The 20,278-nt window shown below is 43.9% G+C and overlaps 1 protein-coding gene across 1 annotated transcript in view; it reads left to right on the top strand.

The window, feature by feature from the left end:
- The window catches only part of SGPL1 (sphingosine-1-phosphate lyase 1), a 416,168-nt gene that overhangs the window by 336,902 nt on the left and 58,988 nt on the right, over positions 1–20,278 (top strand). The window contains exon 11 of the mRNA XM_085607136.1: positions 15,353–15,591. Within this exon, the coding sequence (XP_085463262.1) occupies positions 15,353–15,591 (239 nt within the window). The remainder of the gene's footprint in view (positions 1–15,352; positions 15,592–20,278) is intronic.

Genomic DNA, 20,278 nt, shown 5'->3' with positions numbered 1-20,278 from the left:
GCCTTTAAAGAGTTAACATTTTTCTTCATCTCTTCTATTTTATCTCTCAAGTCTTACCTTTTAATTTTTTTACAAACTTGAATGGCTGCATTAGAGGTTATTTTTTTCCCCATCTTAAAACTCATGAGCTCCTACTTGGACAAAAAATCCACTGCCCATGATAGGCCAACCACAAATATGACTAATACCAGGGCAGTAGGCAGGGGTACCCACGTATCTGTAAAAATACATGGCATACTCTATTAAAAAAGCGTTGAAAACGGCACACAAGTCGAAGCCTACTCGCAAGCTTGCCTGTGAATCTCTTCTGAGTCTCTGGTTTCAGGCAGTCAGAAAAAACACTCTAAAGCAAAGCTAAATACTAAAATGAGTGTCTGGCTTTGCTGGGAAGGCAGGATGCAATGACTGGCCTTAAGCCAAACCTTGTGCCCAACCCCAGCTGAGTAAAACCTACTATAGGTTAGGCGACCAGGCCCTGCAAACAACACCCAGAGCGCACAGCCACAGGCCATGATCAGCAGGGTGGGGAGACTTTTCGGGTTTGGTGCAGGGCCTGGCCGCAGGATCATCCAGTATAGTCACCCTAAATATGGTCCACTCTCTATCTGCCTCTTGAATGCTGCAGCTTTTGTACAATTATTATAATTAATTAGATTTACAGAGCACAACTTTCACCATGCTAGTATCCTGGCGCTGATCGCGTAAGAGATAAGCACACCTGCCGCTAGACCTTCAAACAAAGCACTATCATGGACAGTTACGTATAGGGCTTTAACCCTTCATTGCAGCAGCACCAGACCTTTGCCATGTATAGTCTTATGCACAATGCACATGGCTTTGAATGTAATCCTCTGCCTTATTGGCAGTCAGTGCAATTCTCTCAAAGCACTCCATGCTGAGGATCTGTAAGGTCTATGTAAAATAAGTTTAGCAACTGCTGCTTGAACTCTGTGTAGACTGGTAATTAAATACTCTGGAGCTCCCAGTAATAGGGTTACAGTAGTCCAATCTACTAAGTATAAGACTACGTACGATGAACAATTTGGCTTGGACAGGTAGTAAAGAGAGCACTTTCCTGAGACCCTGGAGCAGTGCAAAGCCAGTGCCAGGCACTTTTATAACCCGGTTATCCAGGGATAACATCTCGTCAGAAATGACCCCAAGATTACAGGCGGCACCAGCTGGACTTATTCCCTCTTCTGTAGGGAGAGGCCAAAGGTTTGAGGAACATTCCATAGGAATGTGTGTAGCTGAACAGCACAAGAATTCAGTTTTATCCCCATTTAGCTTAAGGGAGCTCAAGTTCATCTAGTTTACAATGTCTACCATACACTTCTGAAAGGCCTGTCATGTTGACCACCCTTAGTAGACAGGATAAGCTGGGTGTCTTCTGCATAGTTGACCAGATTGGCACCACATGCCTTTATCAGAGATGTTAGTAGACTCATGTAAACCATATATACGACAGGACTGAGCGCTGAGCCCTGAGGAACTCCCTGGCCCAAGATTTTAAATTCTGAGTGATGGGGGAGCAGTTCTTCTACCGGACACCTGTCAGTCAGGCAGGATTGCAACCACTTCAGCGCTATACCCTTCGCTCCAAATGTGGCTAGTCTGCTTAGTGGGATCTTATGGTTGACTGTGTTAAAGGCCGTTGACAAGTCAAACATGATCAAGTCTGTCGGCTGACCATTATCGACCCCCATCCGTGGCAACAAGTAAGGCTGATTCTGTGCCATGACCTGTCTTGAAACCAAATTGTTCGTCTTCTAGGAAACAGTGATCCACCAAGTATTGGGACAGCTTCCCATTCACATATGGCTCCAGTAATTTTACTGGAAAGTAAAGGAGAGATATTGACCTTTAGTTACACAATACTATAGGGTCAGCTGTAGGCTTTTTTAATAAAGGGAAAACTATTGTCTTTTTCACACAAGTGTGGTACTACACCACTTTCCAGTGATTGGTTGCAGAGCAGTAGAGTGGGGTGGATAAGTTCATCTTCCTTCTCTTTCCACACCCTGAGAGGGAAGAGATCAAGTGGGGAGCTTGATCAAAGTGATCCCACAAAAGAGTGGAAACCTTCTGTGATAGGTTAAAAGGTATCCCAACCGCTGCCCTGAACCCCTATAGGTCTATCCAAGTCTTCTTCTCCCTAATTAATACTATCTCGTCTGAAGAATTCACTGCTGGTCCTTCCCCAAGAGCACATGGAATACTAGAGGATAGTTTAGTAATTCCTCATGACATCCCAACTGTTCCCTCAAACAGTATTGGAAACAACTCACCTGAGGGTCAGAGCTTCAGTATTTTAACTGGGGGCTGCAGGAGAGACATTTAGTTCCTAAGTGCGATGATGCAGAGCTCTTTTCTTTACCTATAACTTAAATAGTGTCCTTGAAATTTTGAACTAGCGGAGACTACACTTTTTTAACTGAATGATAGATTAATGCTAATTAAATACAATTGTGTTTCAAATATGAGCTATAGAAATAATTTACATAATAATGCCTCTCATATTCAGGGTCATTTGAGCTTATGTGAGCTATGTGACGTTGCCTCTCCATCCAGGACATTGGTGCAGTGATGTTCTTCTCCTATATATGGAGGCATGGAGCCACTCCTCTACAGCCTGTGACAGTGAAGGCCACTTTTAGTAAGGAGAGTCTGCCAAGTGATAGGATGCAGGGCCAGATGTGCTCAGGCTTTCCCTAATCCCAGTGTTCTATAGCTCTTCCTCCTCAAGCAACTCTGTATGCAGTGATTTTAATCAATTTCCTCTTTTTAAAGCGAAGGGTATTTACGCACTGCCTCTATTATTAATAAATAATATGCTGCAAACTTTGATTCTCTTAATTACATAACACTGGCCCAGCATGCCTCAACAATCCCATATGCCTTTACACACCTTTCAGACACCTCAGCTCATCTGGACTACTACTTGCACAAGTCCCATGTATACGGAAACCCAGATTCAGTGGTAAAGCCTTCTCCTAAAGAATTGAATGACCTGCTGCTACACATAAGTATTCACCAAGAAGCTGAAAACCTGGCTTTTCGATTAGTCGTACTATGCCCTAGGTTTAGCTAGACTCACATCTGCTCAGCGCCAGGATACCCTACAGGATGATCGTGCGATCTGCAAATCTGCATAACATGTTCAATAAGTTGAGAGGAGCTTAAGAGCTTCACTACTGTTTGCCGATGAACTTTCAAGCATTTCTCTAATCTTGCCTGACAGACCTGTGAGGAGTCACCCTACCTTAATTTGTGCTGAGGGAGTCTATAGTTTTTGTACAAAGTTTACAGAAGATTAACTCTTGTAAATGTAAGTAAATTAAATGAAGCCAACCTGTCCATCTAGGAATTGTGGACATTCATATTCACTGCCTCCCCCCTTTCTGTGTAACCCTAGATCCCAGCACATAGACACCACCTGGAGATGGAGACAATCTGATCAGACTTCACAATATAGGTAACAACCTGTAGGCTGAATCTCAGCAGGCAGAGTTTATCAGTACTCCTGCAGACTGGGAAGCACAAAAATATGAACATGGTTTATCCCATTAGGACATATTTTAATGTACCATGGATGCCCATAGTTTCAAGCAATGAAACTGCAAACATAGCCCTATTGATGAATAACCAACCAAGGGAAACTCTGGAAGTCATTGAACATATTCTTTGAGAGTGTGGGTGAGGAGTTTATATATGGTGTGATGGGAGTCCAGGGTGGGAGATCTCGAGTGATTCTGGCTGCTGAGTACTGAATGATGTGCAGCCTTCTGATAAGTTTCATATGGATCCCGGCATAGAGGGTGGCTGTGTAGTCAAGTTTGCTTGTGATGAGGCCGTGCATGATGGATTTCCAGGTGCTGATTGGGAGACATTTAAAAATTATCCACTGCATCTTTATGGTGTGGCAGCATGAGACATTGACTGTGTTGGCTTGGGTGATCATGTTGAATTTGCTGTTAATGTTCTTGGCATGGGTAGTGAGGATGGGTGTCAGGCTTAGCTTCGTTGGACACCAGATGAAGACCTAGGGTGACATGCTCTTCCCAAAGATCACAATTTCAGTCTTGTCGGTATTCAGCTTCACGCAGTTGGTGTTCATCCAGTTATGCATGCATTGAACTTGATCTTAGTTCTGGAATGTCTTGTCAGTGATACTGAGTTGGAGAATGAGTTGAGTGTCATCATTGTATGATAGGATGTTGTGAGAGCAGATGATGCTGGCTAGAGTAATCATTTATGAATTAAAGTGAGTCCAGCTCTGGGAGGATTCTTTGAGGAACGCCGCATATGAAGTTGCTGGAGTCCGAGGGGTACAGTGCCAAACTGCCTGACTGGGTTCTTTCCGTTAGGAAGGAGCAGATCCATTGAAGCACGTGTAATTGGATTTCAATGTCATGCAGGCGTTGGATGAGGATGTCAAACAAACGTTTGCGGAGAGGTCTAGGAGCATGAAGGCCGCCAAGTAACCTCAGTCTAGAGTCATGCAGATGTCTTCTGTGGCGGTAATGAGGGGTTTGTCTGTGCTGTGATTTGGTCTGAAACCAGACTGAGTGGTGTTGAGGACTTGTTATTCGCTGAGGTATTCAGTAAGGTGGCTGTTGATGGATTGCAAACATATAATTGGATAGGTAGTTTGTTTGTTTATTTAATTTTTTTAAACAAAGGAGAATGTGCTATAGCACCTATCAACAAATGGCCAAGGCTCTTGTAACCACACATGTGTACTGTTTAAACAACCCTGTAAGGGAATAACTTTCCCCATGTAAATAAAAAACATTTCAGATGATGGTCATTTAATTGGACTGCATCCACTTGTACCTTCAAAGTTAACTTTTCTTTTCACGTCCTTTGACCTCATCCACCTGCTACTTCATCTTGAATGTATCCAGCCTATAGTCTTGTCTCTCAAGGAGGTGCTGTCAAAAATCTGGTCTAGTATGAAATCATAAGGTTTCTGGGATGATTGAACACCCCACCTAAGTTTGACTGTGCAGGATATTGGCATTGGCAAGAAATCTTGGGGGTCCCCACAAGTCTGAGCCTTCGAGATAAGCAAAGATTGTTGTGAATCTACATAATTTTCCAATGTGTTTGCTAGACTTGTCTTTAAAGACGCTCAGAACAAAACCTTCTGGTTTTAAATACTGCCCTTTAGCCTTTGATGATTGCCTCTTTATGCTGGCAGTGCAAGGAATGGGTTGTAAGAATTCTTGGCATGTCTCCATTTGCTAGCAATGGGGATGGGGCCATGTCAAGGCTTTCTTTCATGATTGGAAGCATGTTCAGAAGCTGAAGTATATCAAGGTAAAACTTCATGAAGAACCTACCCAAACCTGAACATTCCTCATCTTCTCGAAGGTCTACAAGACATGTGGTTCGGTTTTACTAATCCTCAACTACCACAGACCAGCATTGTGTTTTGTATATTATCCGATTCTATTGCATTTATCATCATCATGTGGTTATTCTTAATGGTATCCATTCGCTCTTTGGTGCTGTTTGGACCTTAAAGTGAGTTTACTTATGAGTATTATAGAACACCATATTATACTATAATACATCATATGATATGAAGTACGAACTGGATAACTCTCTTCAGCTTTAGTTGGATCCCGCTTCTTTAATTTGAGAAGTGGAGGTCGGATTTTTGCTGCTATCATTTTATTTTTTCACACAAAAAATAATGAGATTTCTATACTATGGAGAATTCCGTGTTTGTTGATTATAGAATACTTTGCACATATTATCCACGCTGTATCTCTTACTGTACTCGCCGACTATATTAGAAGTTAGGTTGTGCCATAATTGTATTTTACACCTAAACATTTGTAATTTGTACAAACAAGGTGGATATTGTCTTACTATAAGTACATTCTGGACTATGGTCTTCTAGATTATCTTGTGCTTATGATTGGTGTATTTTGCACCTAATCACTTGTATTTTGCGCAAATAATATGGAGATTGTTTTATTTTAGGAAAATTCCTGATTGCGGATTTTAGATTATTACATATTGTTAGAAATGGGGGTCTTTAGTTAGCAATGGTTTGCACCTTTGTCCAAGTAGGGACCCTTCTTCCTATTCAGGATAAAAGGGGATACACTTCTAAAATAACCCCTGCTCACCCCCTTGGTAGCTTGGCACGAGCAGACAGGCTTATCTCAGAGACAGTGTGTAAAGCATTTGTGCACGCATACAATAACACAGTGAAAACACTACAAATGGACACCTCACCAGTTTAGAAAAATAGCAAATCTTTATCTAAAACAAGATCAAAAACGTCAAAAATCCAACATACAATACTTAAAAATAGGTACTGTGCAAGATACATCTCAAAAACACAGTTCTTCTGAGTCGGTAGCTCCATCCGGGCTACCACGATGCTGAAAACGAGAGTCTAACAGTTCCAGCCGACTGTGTCGGTACTGGTGGATTGAAGCGTTGGCAAACTCGTAGATATTACCTTTTCCGTTGCGTCTGATCTCGTTAGTATGAGTGGGTCGAGGCAACCGCCGCGGTTGCACTGTAATGTGAAGTGAAGTGGTGCTGCATGCGGTGCCCTCAAAGTGCGATGCAGGCAGCGGCTCGGTGACAGTCGTCCAACGGCGTTGGTGAGACCAGGGCTGCGATGCGGACCAAGGCAGTGGTCGATGCGGTGCTGGCAGATCACGGTGCATGTGACGGAGCCGGTCGATTTTCCAGCGGGCAGCGATGGTGTCAGTGAGGTCCGGGCGGCAGAGTGAAGCGAGGCAGTGCGGAGTGTGGTGCCCTGGGCACGCACTGCAAGCAGCGGCTTAAAGACTGTCGTCCAACGGCGTCTGTGAGACCAGGGTTGCGTGCGAAGTGCGGTGGTACCTTCTGTGGTGCCGACAGGACACAAACCCAGCGACGGACTCGGGATGGAGTCGGCTGCTCTTCTCCTCACTGGCGACAGAAACCCCTCGGTTCCAGAGGGATGGTGAAGTCTTTGCTGTTCCTGAGACTTCTTGAAAGGGGGCAAGCTCTACCTGAAGCACTTGGAGATACTTTTCAAGCAGGATACACACACAGTTCCTCTCCTTGGCAGAAACAGCTACAGCAAGCCAACCCCAGACAGCACGTAGAAAAGGGGCAGTACTTCTCCATCAGCCTTTCCCAGCTCTTCTCTTTGGCAGAGGTTCCTGTTGAATTCCAGAAGTAATCTAAGAGTCTGTGGTCTGGGCCCCAATTTTTATATTTAAAATTCCTTTGTTCTCTTGTAGCAGAGAGTGTCTCGGCTCAGCAAAAACAAGATTGATGCTCCCTGGCCTAGCCTCCTGGCAGGAGCTGGAGACAGCATTGTCAAAGGCAGATCAGGCCCATTCAGGTGTAAAGAAAATCTCCTCTCCCTACTCTAAATGCAACCCAGGTGTATTCAGCCCTGCCCTGACTCACTCTGGAAAGGCAAGACACAATTCACTTCCCCCAAGTGGCTGCTTGGACAGAATGCACATCCACATCCCCTGTTACTTCAAAGCCAGACACTCAAACCTAGCAGAGGCACACTGGATGGCTAAGCAAGAAAATACCCACTTTCTAAAAGTGGTATTTTCAAACCCAGAGTATAAAAATCAACCTTACTAAAAGATGTGTCTTTATATTCTCGAGTTCAAGCATACCAAACTCCACTTGCCAATCTTGTTTCCATGTGCAGTTATACTTATAAGTTGGTATAAGTAAACTCCCTATCCGATCCTATGGGACAGATGGCCTTTCAATAGTGAAAACGAAATGGGCAGTATTTCACTATCCGGACATGTCATGCACATCAGGATATGTCCTGCATTTCACATACACTGCACCCTGCCCACAGGGGTACCGTGTGCCTACCTTAGGGGTGACTCACATGTAAGAAAAGGGAAGGTTAGGGCCTGGCAAGTGGGTGCTCTACTTGCCAGGTTGACATGGCAGTACTAAACTGCACAGAGACACTGCAATGGCACGTCTGAGAACCTTTTGCAAGGCTGCTTGTGTGGGTGGCACAATCAGTGCTGCAGGTCCACTAGCAGCATTTGATCTACCGGCCCTGGGTACACTCATTGCACTATACTAGGGACTAAGTAGTAAAGGAGCACTTTGACTTTGGCACTGAACAGTAGTGGCAAAGTGCCCAAAGCATCTATACCAGCAAAAACGAAGCAAAACACACACTAACAAATACAGGAGGCATAGGCAAAAATACAGGGGAAACCCATGCCAAGGATGCCAGGGTTAACACATATGTATGATTGGTGTATTATAGATGTTTGTTTATTAGTTCAATGAAATTCATTTATGATGAATGAAGGTTTTAAGGAGTATTTAGTTTTTTACATTTAATTGTATATCAATGCATTGTGTGTATTGCCTTTTTGTCAAGATAGCAAACTATTAAATAAACAACCAAACCTTAAATTGCATCATCAGATCTGCACTTTGTGTTTGGAATCTTTAATGGCGGACCACCACATGCCCAAAGTGAGAGAAAAGATTCATGTGCTTTTGCTGACAATAGGTGATAATCATATTGCCTACATCTGGAGAATGGGCCAATATGCTTATCCAAACTGGAAAGCCGGTTGTAGAATGCATTTCACCTGTTTGAGATATGCAAAGATCCGGCCATTGAGGCCTCAAACCATCCGTAGTGGGATGTTTTCATAAAAGAGCTCCTTTGTTATGCTCGTTGGCGCCTTGTGGTTCGTCATGGACTTTGTTCCACCATGGAAGTGAAATACAAGTTCAAAGCTTGTGCGTCAACGTCGGTACCCTTCTTTCTGCCCCTTAAAATTCAGATCCAGAGCCACACATTGTCCATCGGTTTCTGAGATTTTCTGTCTGAATTCCAGTGTGCAAGAGTAGATGTCCACATCTAAAAAAAAACAGGGTTTAATCCATGGCGGGATTGTCGTAAACTGATGCCAGTGATGGTTTCACCTGAGGTGTACGTCTGGTGTTTGGGCTTGGAGCATAACTCCAAGTCATCTGAGGAATGTGTCTCATGCACATGAAGGAGATTGAAGACTATGAATTGAAGTTATACGTTGCCGAACATTAAAAGAAGCCTCACGATTCCACTCTTAGTCTTGGGAACGGACCTGTTCCCATTCTTAAGGCCAATGCCATGACAGGTCCTCCTCATGGTAGAGGTCGTAAGTCCAAGTCGAAGCGGAAAAACGAGAAGACGAGCAAGAATCAACAATGTCCCGCGCAGTTGATCCTGGTTCTCCCCAAGTATCTGGGCGATGCTGCAGCAGTTAAGGTCTTTAGGGAGACCATGCTGTGGATCTTTTAGCCCTTTTTCCACTACTGATGTTGAGCAATTTGTCTTCCATGATCTGCAGTTGCCTCTAGTTATTTTACAAGTGGTGGATCCATCTTCAATGCGTCCAAGTCCCTAGAACCCATCTCGAGTTTTGCTCCGACTCCAGTGCGGACTTCAATTCTAGTTCCAAGACCTGCACCGGTCCCTTCTTGGTCAGTGTCGGTCCCACCGGAAGTGGATCCTTTGCCGACACTGGTGTCTGACCCTGAGTCAAATCAATCTTGACCCTAACCTGAGGCCATGCTCTAACTCCACTCCAGCACTCACAGTTCAATCTGAGTCGAACAAAACCCTTCCGCCATCCAAGGAGCCTACCTCAGCCTCTCCACTAGCTTTTTGGTTCCAACTCTGACCAGAGTTTGCAGCCACTTGGAGATGACAATGGAGATGATGGGAATTATTTACACCCATATTATATTGAAAACAGTCTAGATATGGATTTGCAGGAAGCCAGTGGGCATTATGCTTACCCTGATACAGGGTTCCCCCTTGAGCCACCTACGGAAGAGAGTGCTTTCTTTGCCCTAGTTATCAGATGAGCTTCTGAGGTCCTGGACTTACAACTCCTTTCTGTTGAAGTTAAAACAAATGTGCTTACTGGAGTTTCTCCACCTTGGTCTTTTTTTATTAGCTCTTACTACTGTTCAGTGAAGCTCTTATTATTGCCCTTTGCGGCATTTGGTTTAAACCTTGCTCTTGTCTACCAGTGAACAAACAAGTGGCCAGACGCCATAGATTGGTGCCTAGCGACCCTGATTTTCTTATTCCCTATCTTACACATTAGAGCATGGTGGTCTACGCTTCCATCAGCAAGGTGAATCCTAATTAATTTCCCACAACCCCAACGGAAAGGGATTTTAAAAGGATTACGGCATTTGGGAATAGGAGATTCTCTTCATCCTGCCTAGCATTGAAGTCAATTAGTGCCAGTTGTCTACTTGACCAGTCTACACCTGTTCTCTGGGACAGGGCCAGCACACTCTTAATGGTGGTCCTGGGAGAGTTCACGGCCTCTTTGGCTCAAACCATTCAGGGCCTCTTTGGCTCAAACCATTCAGGATTCGGTCAAATATAATTCGAGCTGGCCTGGATACCGCTGACTGCTTGGGGCGAGCAGTCAACACTAGTATGGTGCTAAATTGCCATGTGTGGCCACAGCTTTTGTGAAGTCATCCCTCATGAATATACCTTTTAATAGATCACACATTTTTGGAAAAAAAGCTCATTCCACCCTGGCATACTCAAAGGAAAGCCAGGTCACAGTGCATTATTTAGGAATTCAAACCAAACGTTTCCCCATCAGTTTTGGTCCGTTGGGGCAATTCCAGAGGTTTGGTGAATAGATGGCTCCAAGGTACCCCAACCCGGCTGCAGTCACCTCAGTATTTTCGTGGCTGGTGGCAGGTAGATAATGTGTTGGTCACCAGGGGCACAGTCTTCTCAGTCCCCCTCACCTGCGGCATCAGCCTCCAAGTAACTTTCATTTCCTGTTGATGGAACACAACCATCCTGTGGGAGGCAGGATTTAACATTTTCTCCCAGCTTGGCAGTCCTTCTTATCCGGAAACATGGGTCCTTCAGATATTATAGCAGAGATATGCCCTCCTGTTTCTTTCTAGCCTCCTGCAGCTTCTAGTCACATAGTCGTGGCTCTCAGAAGAGCATTTATTCTTTTTACCTCAAGAGGTGCAAGCTCTTCTGTTCAAAGTGGCCATCGAGAGGGTGCCAGCCTCCCCAAATTCTTGGCAACCTGATGGTAGCCTTGGACCTCTAGGATGCCTACTTTCATATGTTGTCGTGCAGTCCCACAGGTACCTGCAGGTCAAGGTTGATCAGGAGCATTTTCAGTTTACCATGCTCACCTTCAGCCTTACCAGTGCCCACGGTTGTTCACATAAGTGATGATGATGGTCGCCACCCAGGACAATTGGGGATACCAGTTTTCCTCTAACTCGACTACTGGCTATTGAAGGCAGCATAACCACAGCCAGTTTTAGACCACCATCATCTCCAGATGACTTTGTTGCAGTTCTTGAACAACAAGCTGAAGTCGTACCCGACTCCTTTTACAAGAGCTGTTATGGACATGGTGCAGTCCAGTTCTTTTTCTCTGTTGCAATGAGTTCAAGGCATTCATGCTATGATGCTGTTGTTACAGCTTTGCTCTGGATCTCGATGAGAGCAGCTCTGAGTCATCTTAGCCTGCTGGCCACATTGGTTTTGCTTGTCTACTTTGCCAGGTGGCATATGTAGACTCTTCCCTCTTCAGTAGGATCTGTACTCTCACTGAGCCCACCAGGAAGAGAGCCTGGTGGACGTCATCCAAGTTTTAGAGGATACTGGAAAAGTCTTCAGCGATGGCTGCTTGACTACAACCTGATCAGTGGCAGACCCTTCTTCTTTCCCCATCCAGAGCTGATGATGGTGAAGGATGTGTCACTGCTGGGTTGGGGAGGCCAACTGGGAGAAGTGGAGATCTGCGGTGTCTGGCAGAAACCCGGCTCCACATAAATCTGTTAGAACTGCAAATCATTTGTATGATGATCAAGGCCTTCCTGCTGTCCACCATTGGAAGGCTAATGCAGGTTCTCATGGACAATACCTCTGCCATCTGGTACTACAATAAGCAGAGAGTATTGGGGTCCTTTGCCAAAAGTCTCTGTAATTCTGGAGTTGGCTGGACCATCAAGTCATTTCCCTGATTATGTATCACATGGTGGGATCTTTTAAAGCAAGGCCAGAGAAATTCAGCTGGCAGAGGTGATGCAGGGCATCTTCTGACATTGAGGAGAACCTGGGCTACATTTATTTGCAACCTTCAACAATGCCACTGTCAAACTTATGTGCTTTGGAGTTCCCAAGAACGCTCTCTCTAGGAGACCCACTCAAGCTATTGTGGAGCACACAGCTCCTGTACGCTTTTCCACCATTGCGCCTTCTGCCCAAGTTACGGAGATCAGGAAAAGCGGTCCAAAGTCATCCTAGTGGCTCTGGCCTGGGCCTTGAGATTGTGGTACCCAGAACATCTGGGCATGAGCATCTGTCGTCAGATCAGGCTACCGCTTCAGAAGGCCCTTTTGTTGCAGGATTCTGCAAGGAAATCTGCACAATCTACACCTTCAAGCATAGAGATAGAGCAGTGGTACTTCACTACTTTTGATCTAGCACCTTAGGTTGTGGATGTCATTCTTGCTGCCAGGCATCCGTCTGCAAAGCTTATGCCGGACACTGGGACAGGTTTTGGCCTGGTGGGAAGTCCGCAAAGCAGACAGACAGACAGTATGCAGGCCAAACATTCAGATGTTTTATTGTTTGTTTTGTCTTTGGCCCAGCAAGGTCTTGCATTGTGCATTATTATTGGTTATTTGTCAACTCTTTCGACCTTATTGCGTTTACTTTTTTTGGACTAAATTCTTTAAGTCAACTGTTGTGATGTGGTTTATTAGAGGTTTGACACACGCATTTTCCCTCACAAACAGTTTGTAATGCTACAATGGGATCCCAGTTTGGTCCAAAGTTTCCTAATGTGCTCCCCCTTTGAGCCAATGCATAGCTGATCCCTGTGTCTTTTGACTCTCAAAACTGTCTTCCTCCCAACAATCACTTCAGCTTGTATAAGTGAGGTCCAGGCTCTCTAGCTGCAGCCGCCCATCAACACTTTTCAGGACAAACTATTGTCAATTAACAGAGCGACCCTTTTGCCAAACGTCGTAGATCCTTTTTGTGTTGAGCAATCCATCACCCTCTAACATTTTGTGCTCTGCCTTGCCCCTGAAAAGTGGACAGACTCAATTGAGACCCTAAAAGACCCTTAAGCTTTTACGTTACTCGTACCAAGGACCACAGTGTGGATGATCAGATTTTTTCGCTAGGGTGAAGAAAAGAAAGGCTGTGCTAAAAAGGAGTCAGTTGAGCTAGATAGTCCTCTGAATTCTTAGCTGATGTGTATTGGCCAAAAAGAAGCATCCAGGTCTGTGAGCCCATTCCCCCAAGACTAAGGTGGTCACCACTGAGTTGCCCCTCAGAGTGCCTGTCCTTGATATCTGTCGGGCCATGATGTGGGTGTAGGTGCACACCTTCATGAAGCACTACTACCTTGACATACAGGTCCATTGAAAAGAGCATTTCACCCTTTTGCGGCAGTAGCACTACTATGAAAACATGCAGGTCCCGTCTGATGCCTGTTGGATATTCTAAAGGGGAGGAACCTGCAGTTAAATAGAGTATCCGTCAGACAAACCATTATCGAAGGTATGTAACTCGTTCAGTGTCGTTATAAGTACCCTTATGACAGTCTGCCCAGCTGTATTTAAAATAAATGCTTGTCACCCATTTGTCTGACCCCAACACGATTCCATTTTGCTTACTTAATCCCAGGGATTGGTCATAGAAAACAGTTAATGAGCATCTCTGGTCTCTCTCCAAACAGTAGTCCATGTTCATGCCTCCTACAGTCAAGCACAGCGCCTATCCACATTTGCCTCTCTAGATTCCACCAGAGTCATTGGGTGCATGCCAAGGCACCCAGAGGAATGCCAACATCAACCGTCACACCACAACTCTTAATCAGATTCTGTGCTAACAGCAGGCTCCGATGCTCAGGACGCTGCAAGTCCTTGCTTCCTCCACTCTGACCAAAAAGACCAGTAAGACCGAGTGGGCAAAATGCTCTTTCCAATGGACCTGGATGTCAGCGCAGTAGTGCTTCATGAACATTTGCACTGGCACCAACTGAAAGACATCGAGGACAAGCACTCTGAGTGCCAATTCAATGGTGGCAGCTTTAGCCTTGGGGGGGGGGGGGGGGGGGAATGGGTTCACCTTGAGTAATACATACCGCACTGATCCCTGGTCACTGTCTTGTTAGGATATACCATTTGCTGCAGCTCTCATACTCGTCACATTTTATAGACCCCTCGGGTGGGATTGGAATAGTGCTCTTATGATTCTGTAGTGTTTGTTGGCTTCCAAACCCTACGTTTCAAATGGCTAAAGGAAGGTTTTATTTCTTGAATTTTAAATACATATTTTAGGCCCCTTTTATATGGTTTGCTATAGCAAGGAAGCAAGATTGGGACTACCTCGATCCGTTTTGTGATACCTCTTTCCTCATGGTTTCTGAGCTATGGTTTTATGTAATTCTTTAAGTTGCCTGGTCTTGGTAATACCAATGAGGTAACTTGCAGACAAGGATAGTTTTCCTGCTTTCTATTGTCAAGTTGGTGTAGGTGAAATCTTCTGTTGCAATGAAGGGATGGAATGTTATTTCCTTGCTTTGTAAGACCACTAATAATAGCCCACAAACTGTTTCATTTGACAAAAGAGTTCATCATTTTGACCAATCAATGGTATTTTTAAAATTATGAATTTTTCCAAATCTTCCCAAAGAACAGAAATCTGTAACACCCTGTAGTCAATGTTTTAATTTAACCTGATAAATAAAGTTCTCCAGTTGTTTTTAGTGGCTGTGAACTACTACTACTAACCATTAAGCTTGGGCAAACCACTCTGCTTTAAATATATTGCTCTGCCAAGTTTTTTTTAGGAGCATATTGATTAGTGAAGCAGGTGTAATATCACATGAAGCCTGGGTTACATATTCTGACACCTGTGTGGCAAAATGAGCTTTTCAGTTAGTGAGATGAGCTGATGAAGAGTCAACTGGGCCAGTGGCGCAGCTAGCCCTCTGGCCACCCATGGCTCTCCCTGCATTTGCGGCCCCGCGGTGGCCGCAGTTGAGAGAGGGGGGTGGGTGCTTGCTATTGCCACCCCGAGATAGCAGGTAAGAGCGGGGTGAGGCCGCGGACCCTAAAACTTGTGTCTCCCCCCCACCCCACTGAACTTGTTCAAATATACAATGTGTCAATACTGTTCAGAAGATGCTTTGAAAGTCATATTAATGTGCACTATAGACACTATTGAAAGTGGACTTTCATATTTGTGTTGGTTTATACTTTTTATTTGGATTTTCATGAGAGGGCCCTTATCTTTTTACTGTTTTATATCTTACAGTATGGTTTTGCACCAAAAGGATCATCAGTGATACTCTACAGCGACAAAAAGTATAGACAGTACCAGTTCTTCGTCGCACCGGACTGGCAAGGAGGGATCTATGCCTCGCCTTCTATTTCTGGTTCACGTCCAGGAGGCATCATTGCAGCTTGTTGGGCCACAATGATGCACATGGGACTTTCCGGCTATATTGAGTCTACAAAGAAGATCATCAGTGTGGCACGTTTCATTGATCTGGAGTAGGTGTTGTTTTTCATATCTAATTCTGAAAAAAGAGTTTTCCAACTTTTAAGTACAAAAAGGCAAAAATGTGATGATTATAAAATGGATCTGGACAGCTCTTACAACCATTTACTGTATATCGTCTGCTGATCTCTAACACTATACAAACCCTCATTGCCCACAAGTATTTGAAAATGGATGGGTTCAGCTAGTGAAGTGCTCCTGTTGTGTGAGCAACCATGTTGCAAACCATGATTTATTAATCTGTTTCTATCAGCTACATAGATACCAGTGCTGGCATAGGTCTCTTAGAATCACACTGATCAAATGGTTCATAACTGGGAACCTGCTTTTCAAGTGATGTATTTTCCCTGTCTCAGTAGGCTTTTTGTTGCTGGAAGTTCTATCATTTTACCAGGAGTCCACCAACATTTAACAGATTATCATCCATACAATCAACTCTAGCTTGCCTCATTCAGGCAAATGACGTCAGTGTGACGTGGACCAGCAAAGAAACAGTCTATATGGGTTTATGGAAATGCTTTTCCCATGGACGCATATTTATCCTACCTACATGTAGTCCAAAAACACTGGCCAGCTCCGCATCAAAAATCAAGGAGGTGCTGCGAGCGTTTTAGTTAGTATAATGTCAGATTCTTATCTTAAAAAGGGGTTGAATCCATTTTACTTGCTTATCATTAGAAACTATCTGATTTTCATAATAGTGAATATATAAGTAATATAGAATGTATTACTGTATGCTTGTATCACTTGCAAATTAACTCTAACCCATTATGCAGCAATTTCAGTTCCAAACACGTTAAAGTAAGATAAAATGTAGAATATCCTCCCTGATCATGGATCAGCTCCTTCTAACATGCCTATTCCAATGAATGGATTTGTTTTTGAGGAACTCCTCATTCTCATATCTTACAGGATGGGTGCATTTAGGAACATTGACCATGTACATTTGTTGATGCTGAGCAGCTGGGGGAATAAAAGGTTCTTCCCAGTGATGTGGTATGTCACGCCTCACTGTTTCTCTAGGCGGAAATTGTGGATGTCTGCGTAAAGGCTCATGTACTGTTGAGCCTAGTCTGCCTCCCACTGCAACTCCAACTCTTCCTACTACACAGTTACTGTGACCAGGATTTATAGTTGGTGCTAACAATATGTGGCAGCAGTGACAACTGCTTGCCACTGACAGCTTCCCTCATAAGACCAGGTTCGCTATCTTGGCTGATCGATTTCCCAAATCTACCTATGGATGAGACCAGTTAGTGCTCCAATTGTGGATTTCAGGGTACAAATGTCCTAGTATAAGTCAGATACAGAGCTGATAACTCCGGAATCAAGTAGGATTACATCAAGCGGTAGAGAAGTGCTTGCTTTGTTGACTTCCACCTTATCAACACAATCCTCAGTAGCAATACGTTTCTGGTAAGTCTAGCAATGGTAAACATCTATTACTGCATGGAAGCGCTATGGCAGATGTTAATAAATCAATGGATGCACTTTGTGAATCGTCCACGAGCATTACAGGGTCTTCCTGGGGCTGAGTACCATTTCCAGTGTTCTTCCTTCTAAGCATACTGGGTAGGCGCCCTTCCTTGGCAGTAGGTGCGTAGACTTTATTGGCTTTAGGTTTAGGCTTAAGCTTGGGCTTAACATCAGTAGCAGTATGAACCAGTAGAACTGCGCACTCAGACAATAGGTTGTCGATGCGGTCATGGACACCACTTCCCTTGGCCAAGGTCTGCATCTTTCTAGATTTCTTTGCTGCTTTGTGCACTCCACCAGCCCCAGCTAACCCCTCCACAACCTTCCTTTTCCCCGTGGAGCCTATGAGCCTCCAATCACACTTAGGAGGGGAAGAAAACAAATTGGATAAGGGGGTGCAAATGAGGCCCTGGTTGCACTTCAACTAAGACAATGCCTTGGAAAAGGCTCTGTTACATAAAGCTCAAAAGGGAGGAAATTTATCAAGCACCCCAGGTAGAAAGGGCCAATGGCGGGTGACTAGTGGAGCACAAATATATTTATAAGGCTCACAGTGCCTTCGATGGAACTCCAAAATGCATACCTAAGAGAGGTGACCCAGCCTCTTCCTGGCCATGACAGGCAAGGACGGACCCACCCTTGGACTGGGTACGTCCCGCACAGCAGGACCTCTCAAATCCCTTTTTGTGCCTCCAGGCACGAGAAAGAGGCAGGAAAGCAAAGGAGCCTGGGGGCTGTGGTCCACTCCTCCCGGCTCATTAAAACTTCGTACTGTGCAGCGGGACCTCTCAAATGCCTTTATGCACCTCAAGGCGCGAGAAAGTGAGGCAGGAAAGCGAAGGAGCCTGGGAAGCTGGAAGCTGATCATTCTTTATACGACTGCAGCATAATGTTTGGTCTTCACATCCATGCACCAGTTGATTCGCAAGTATGGAGCCTTACGGCTAGAGCGGTCGACCTCGAAGCTGGGAAAACGTGTTCAAGTCTCGGCAGGGATGCTCAACATCCTGTGATTCTGGACAAATCACTTTTCATCTCCCCCTAACAAAAATGAATGTGTCTGTCTGTAACGAAACTGGCGCTCATGTAAAGCGCTCTGATATACCTGATCTCTTTGGGTCGAGTTTGCGCTATATAAAACTCTTTTTAAAAAAATAATAATAACAAAATCCAGGAACCCAACAAGTCAGTGAAGCGCTTACTGAGAAATGTATCAACGATAAATTGTGGACGGATGTCATCCCAATAAAAACTCTGGATTTGTAAAAGAGATTTCTTCAAGTAGTCATTTCTGTATTTGTTACTGACTTTCTACACTGGTGACAAGCAGGCACTTAGCCACGCAGATGTATCTTTTTAAAAGAAGATTAATAAAAAACAGCAATGTGCAAATCGGGGTTATAGATTACTTCTTGGGATGGTTAAATACAACATATTTACAGCTTTCACCCTAGGAAATGGAGAAGGCTCACTTTAGCAGAATGTGTCTATACACTGAAAGTAAGGGGGATTCTTACCTCCTATGGAGCTGAAAAACAGATGGCATTGAAAGGTGGTAGGACTTCTACTTTGGTGGCAGCTAAAGGGCTTACAACTTGGAATGGGAGATATATTTTCTATTTGTAAGTAGAATGGTATGGGTGGGAAACTCATTAAAAGGGGCAATTACTATGAAGTGAGGTATTATAAGTTGGAACAATTATTTTTCACTACGCTATCTTTTGAGGACTGGAACCTATGTCAATATTTGTAGTTGCTGTACATAACCTGATGTACTTCTCAATGCAATGCTTTAGATCCAGCCTGCATCCATTCTTTCACTGTATTTCCATTAACTATTGTTGTTACCATACGGTGTGTGGTTCTGAAGACTCAATTGTGGTACTCATACGTTTGGGGTATAGTGCACATGTTTGTGCCACTGATTGTGCACAATACCTGTGGGTTCTCAGTTGCAACGAACCATGTGTACACATCAATGCAAGCCTGTCTGTCCACAGGAGGAAAAATATAGGATGTGTCTGTACACGCCGTAACACACATTAATGTTAAAAAACAAAAATATGGGACAGGTTGCACAGTAAGCATACAAATTATACACTGCCACCAGTATGCCCTTGTGAAAAGGACAAACAAGACAATCTGGTAGGTATACCAGTAGTCACAAAGGTTTCCCTTAGCTTAATCAATTTTAAACCGAAGAATCTACAGACTAAATTGTTTCATAGTAGAAAGAGATCACAGCTTTGAGGTTAATTAGTATAGAAAAAGTATTACAGATACTTTATTCCAGCTCATTATATAAACCCTGTTCAAAGTGCAGTTAAGGTTCCACGGGAAAAAAGGGTCACCACCAAAAAGCTGTGATAGGGATTGCTCTGTTGCATCGTTTTTCCCATTATACTCTGCATATGGGTAATCCGTTTTAGGTAAAAAATACCTTTTAAAAAATAAAAGTTAGAAAAATCAAAATCTATAAATCCAAAATTGGAAGAATAGCAGAGCTGGAAAAAAATGAAAAATTGAAAAAATACTTAAAATTGGTAAAGGACTGGCTTAGCTTTCTGGTAAGAGTACAAGTATAAGACTGTGCCTTAGGGGTAGGAGAAAGATGCGTTTTAGAGACGAAGCAAGTTTTAGGTTATGTAGATAAGGAATAAGTTGATGGTGTGGGCTAGAGTTTTGCTTAATGCTAGGATTACATTTAGAGAAGAGTTAAAGGTAAGATATTGGTTTAGTATAGGGTAATAGATACTGTTAGGTTTTGGGTTTAGGATCTGGTGACAAACCTTTAGGCATATTGCTATGGTTACTGGTTTGGATGGGTAAATAAGGTTGTTTATTTTAGTTACGGTATAGGAGTAAGTGATTTGTGCATTTGATTGAGACTTCTAGGCACAGATTCCTTACTATTGAATAATTCCCAGGCGTCAGACTGGATCTGGAAATTTTTCGGGAGCATTACTTCTGTGCACCGTTAGGAGGCATTGTTCGGCTCTGTGTGGTGTCTACAGCAGAAGTGATGTGTGTGGTGCCTATATAGGCTCCACCCCAGATCTTTCTTTTCCGCACCATTCAGTGCTGATCCAGAGAGCATTTCCCCCCCAAGTCTTTTTTGTCTGACTCTTTTTCGACTTTGTCAATGCTTTTTTGAACCTTTGTCTCGTGGTACAGCAGGCATGTCCACAAGGAAGGCTAGTTTCA

Source organism: Triturus cristatus, chromosome 1_2 (genome assembly GCF_964204655.1).
Source record: "Triturus cristatus chromosome 1_2, aTriCri1.1, whole genome shotgun sequence".
NCBI lineage: Eukaryota > Metazoa > Chordata > Amphibia > Caudata > Salamandridae > Triturus > Triturus cristatus.
The sequence above is the reverse complement of the archived record's forward strand: the minus strand, read 5'-3'. Positions and strand labels throughout refer to the sequence as shown.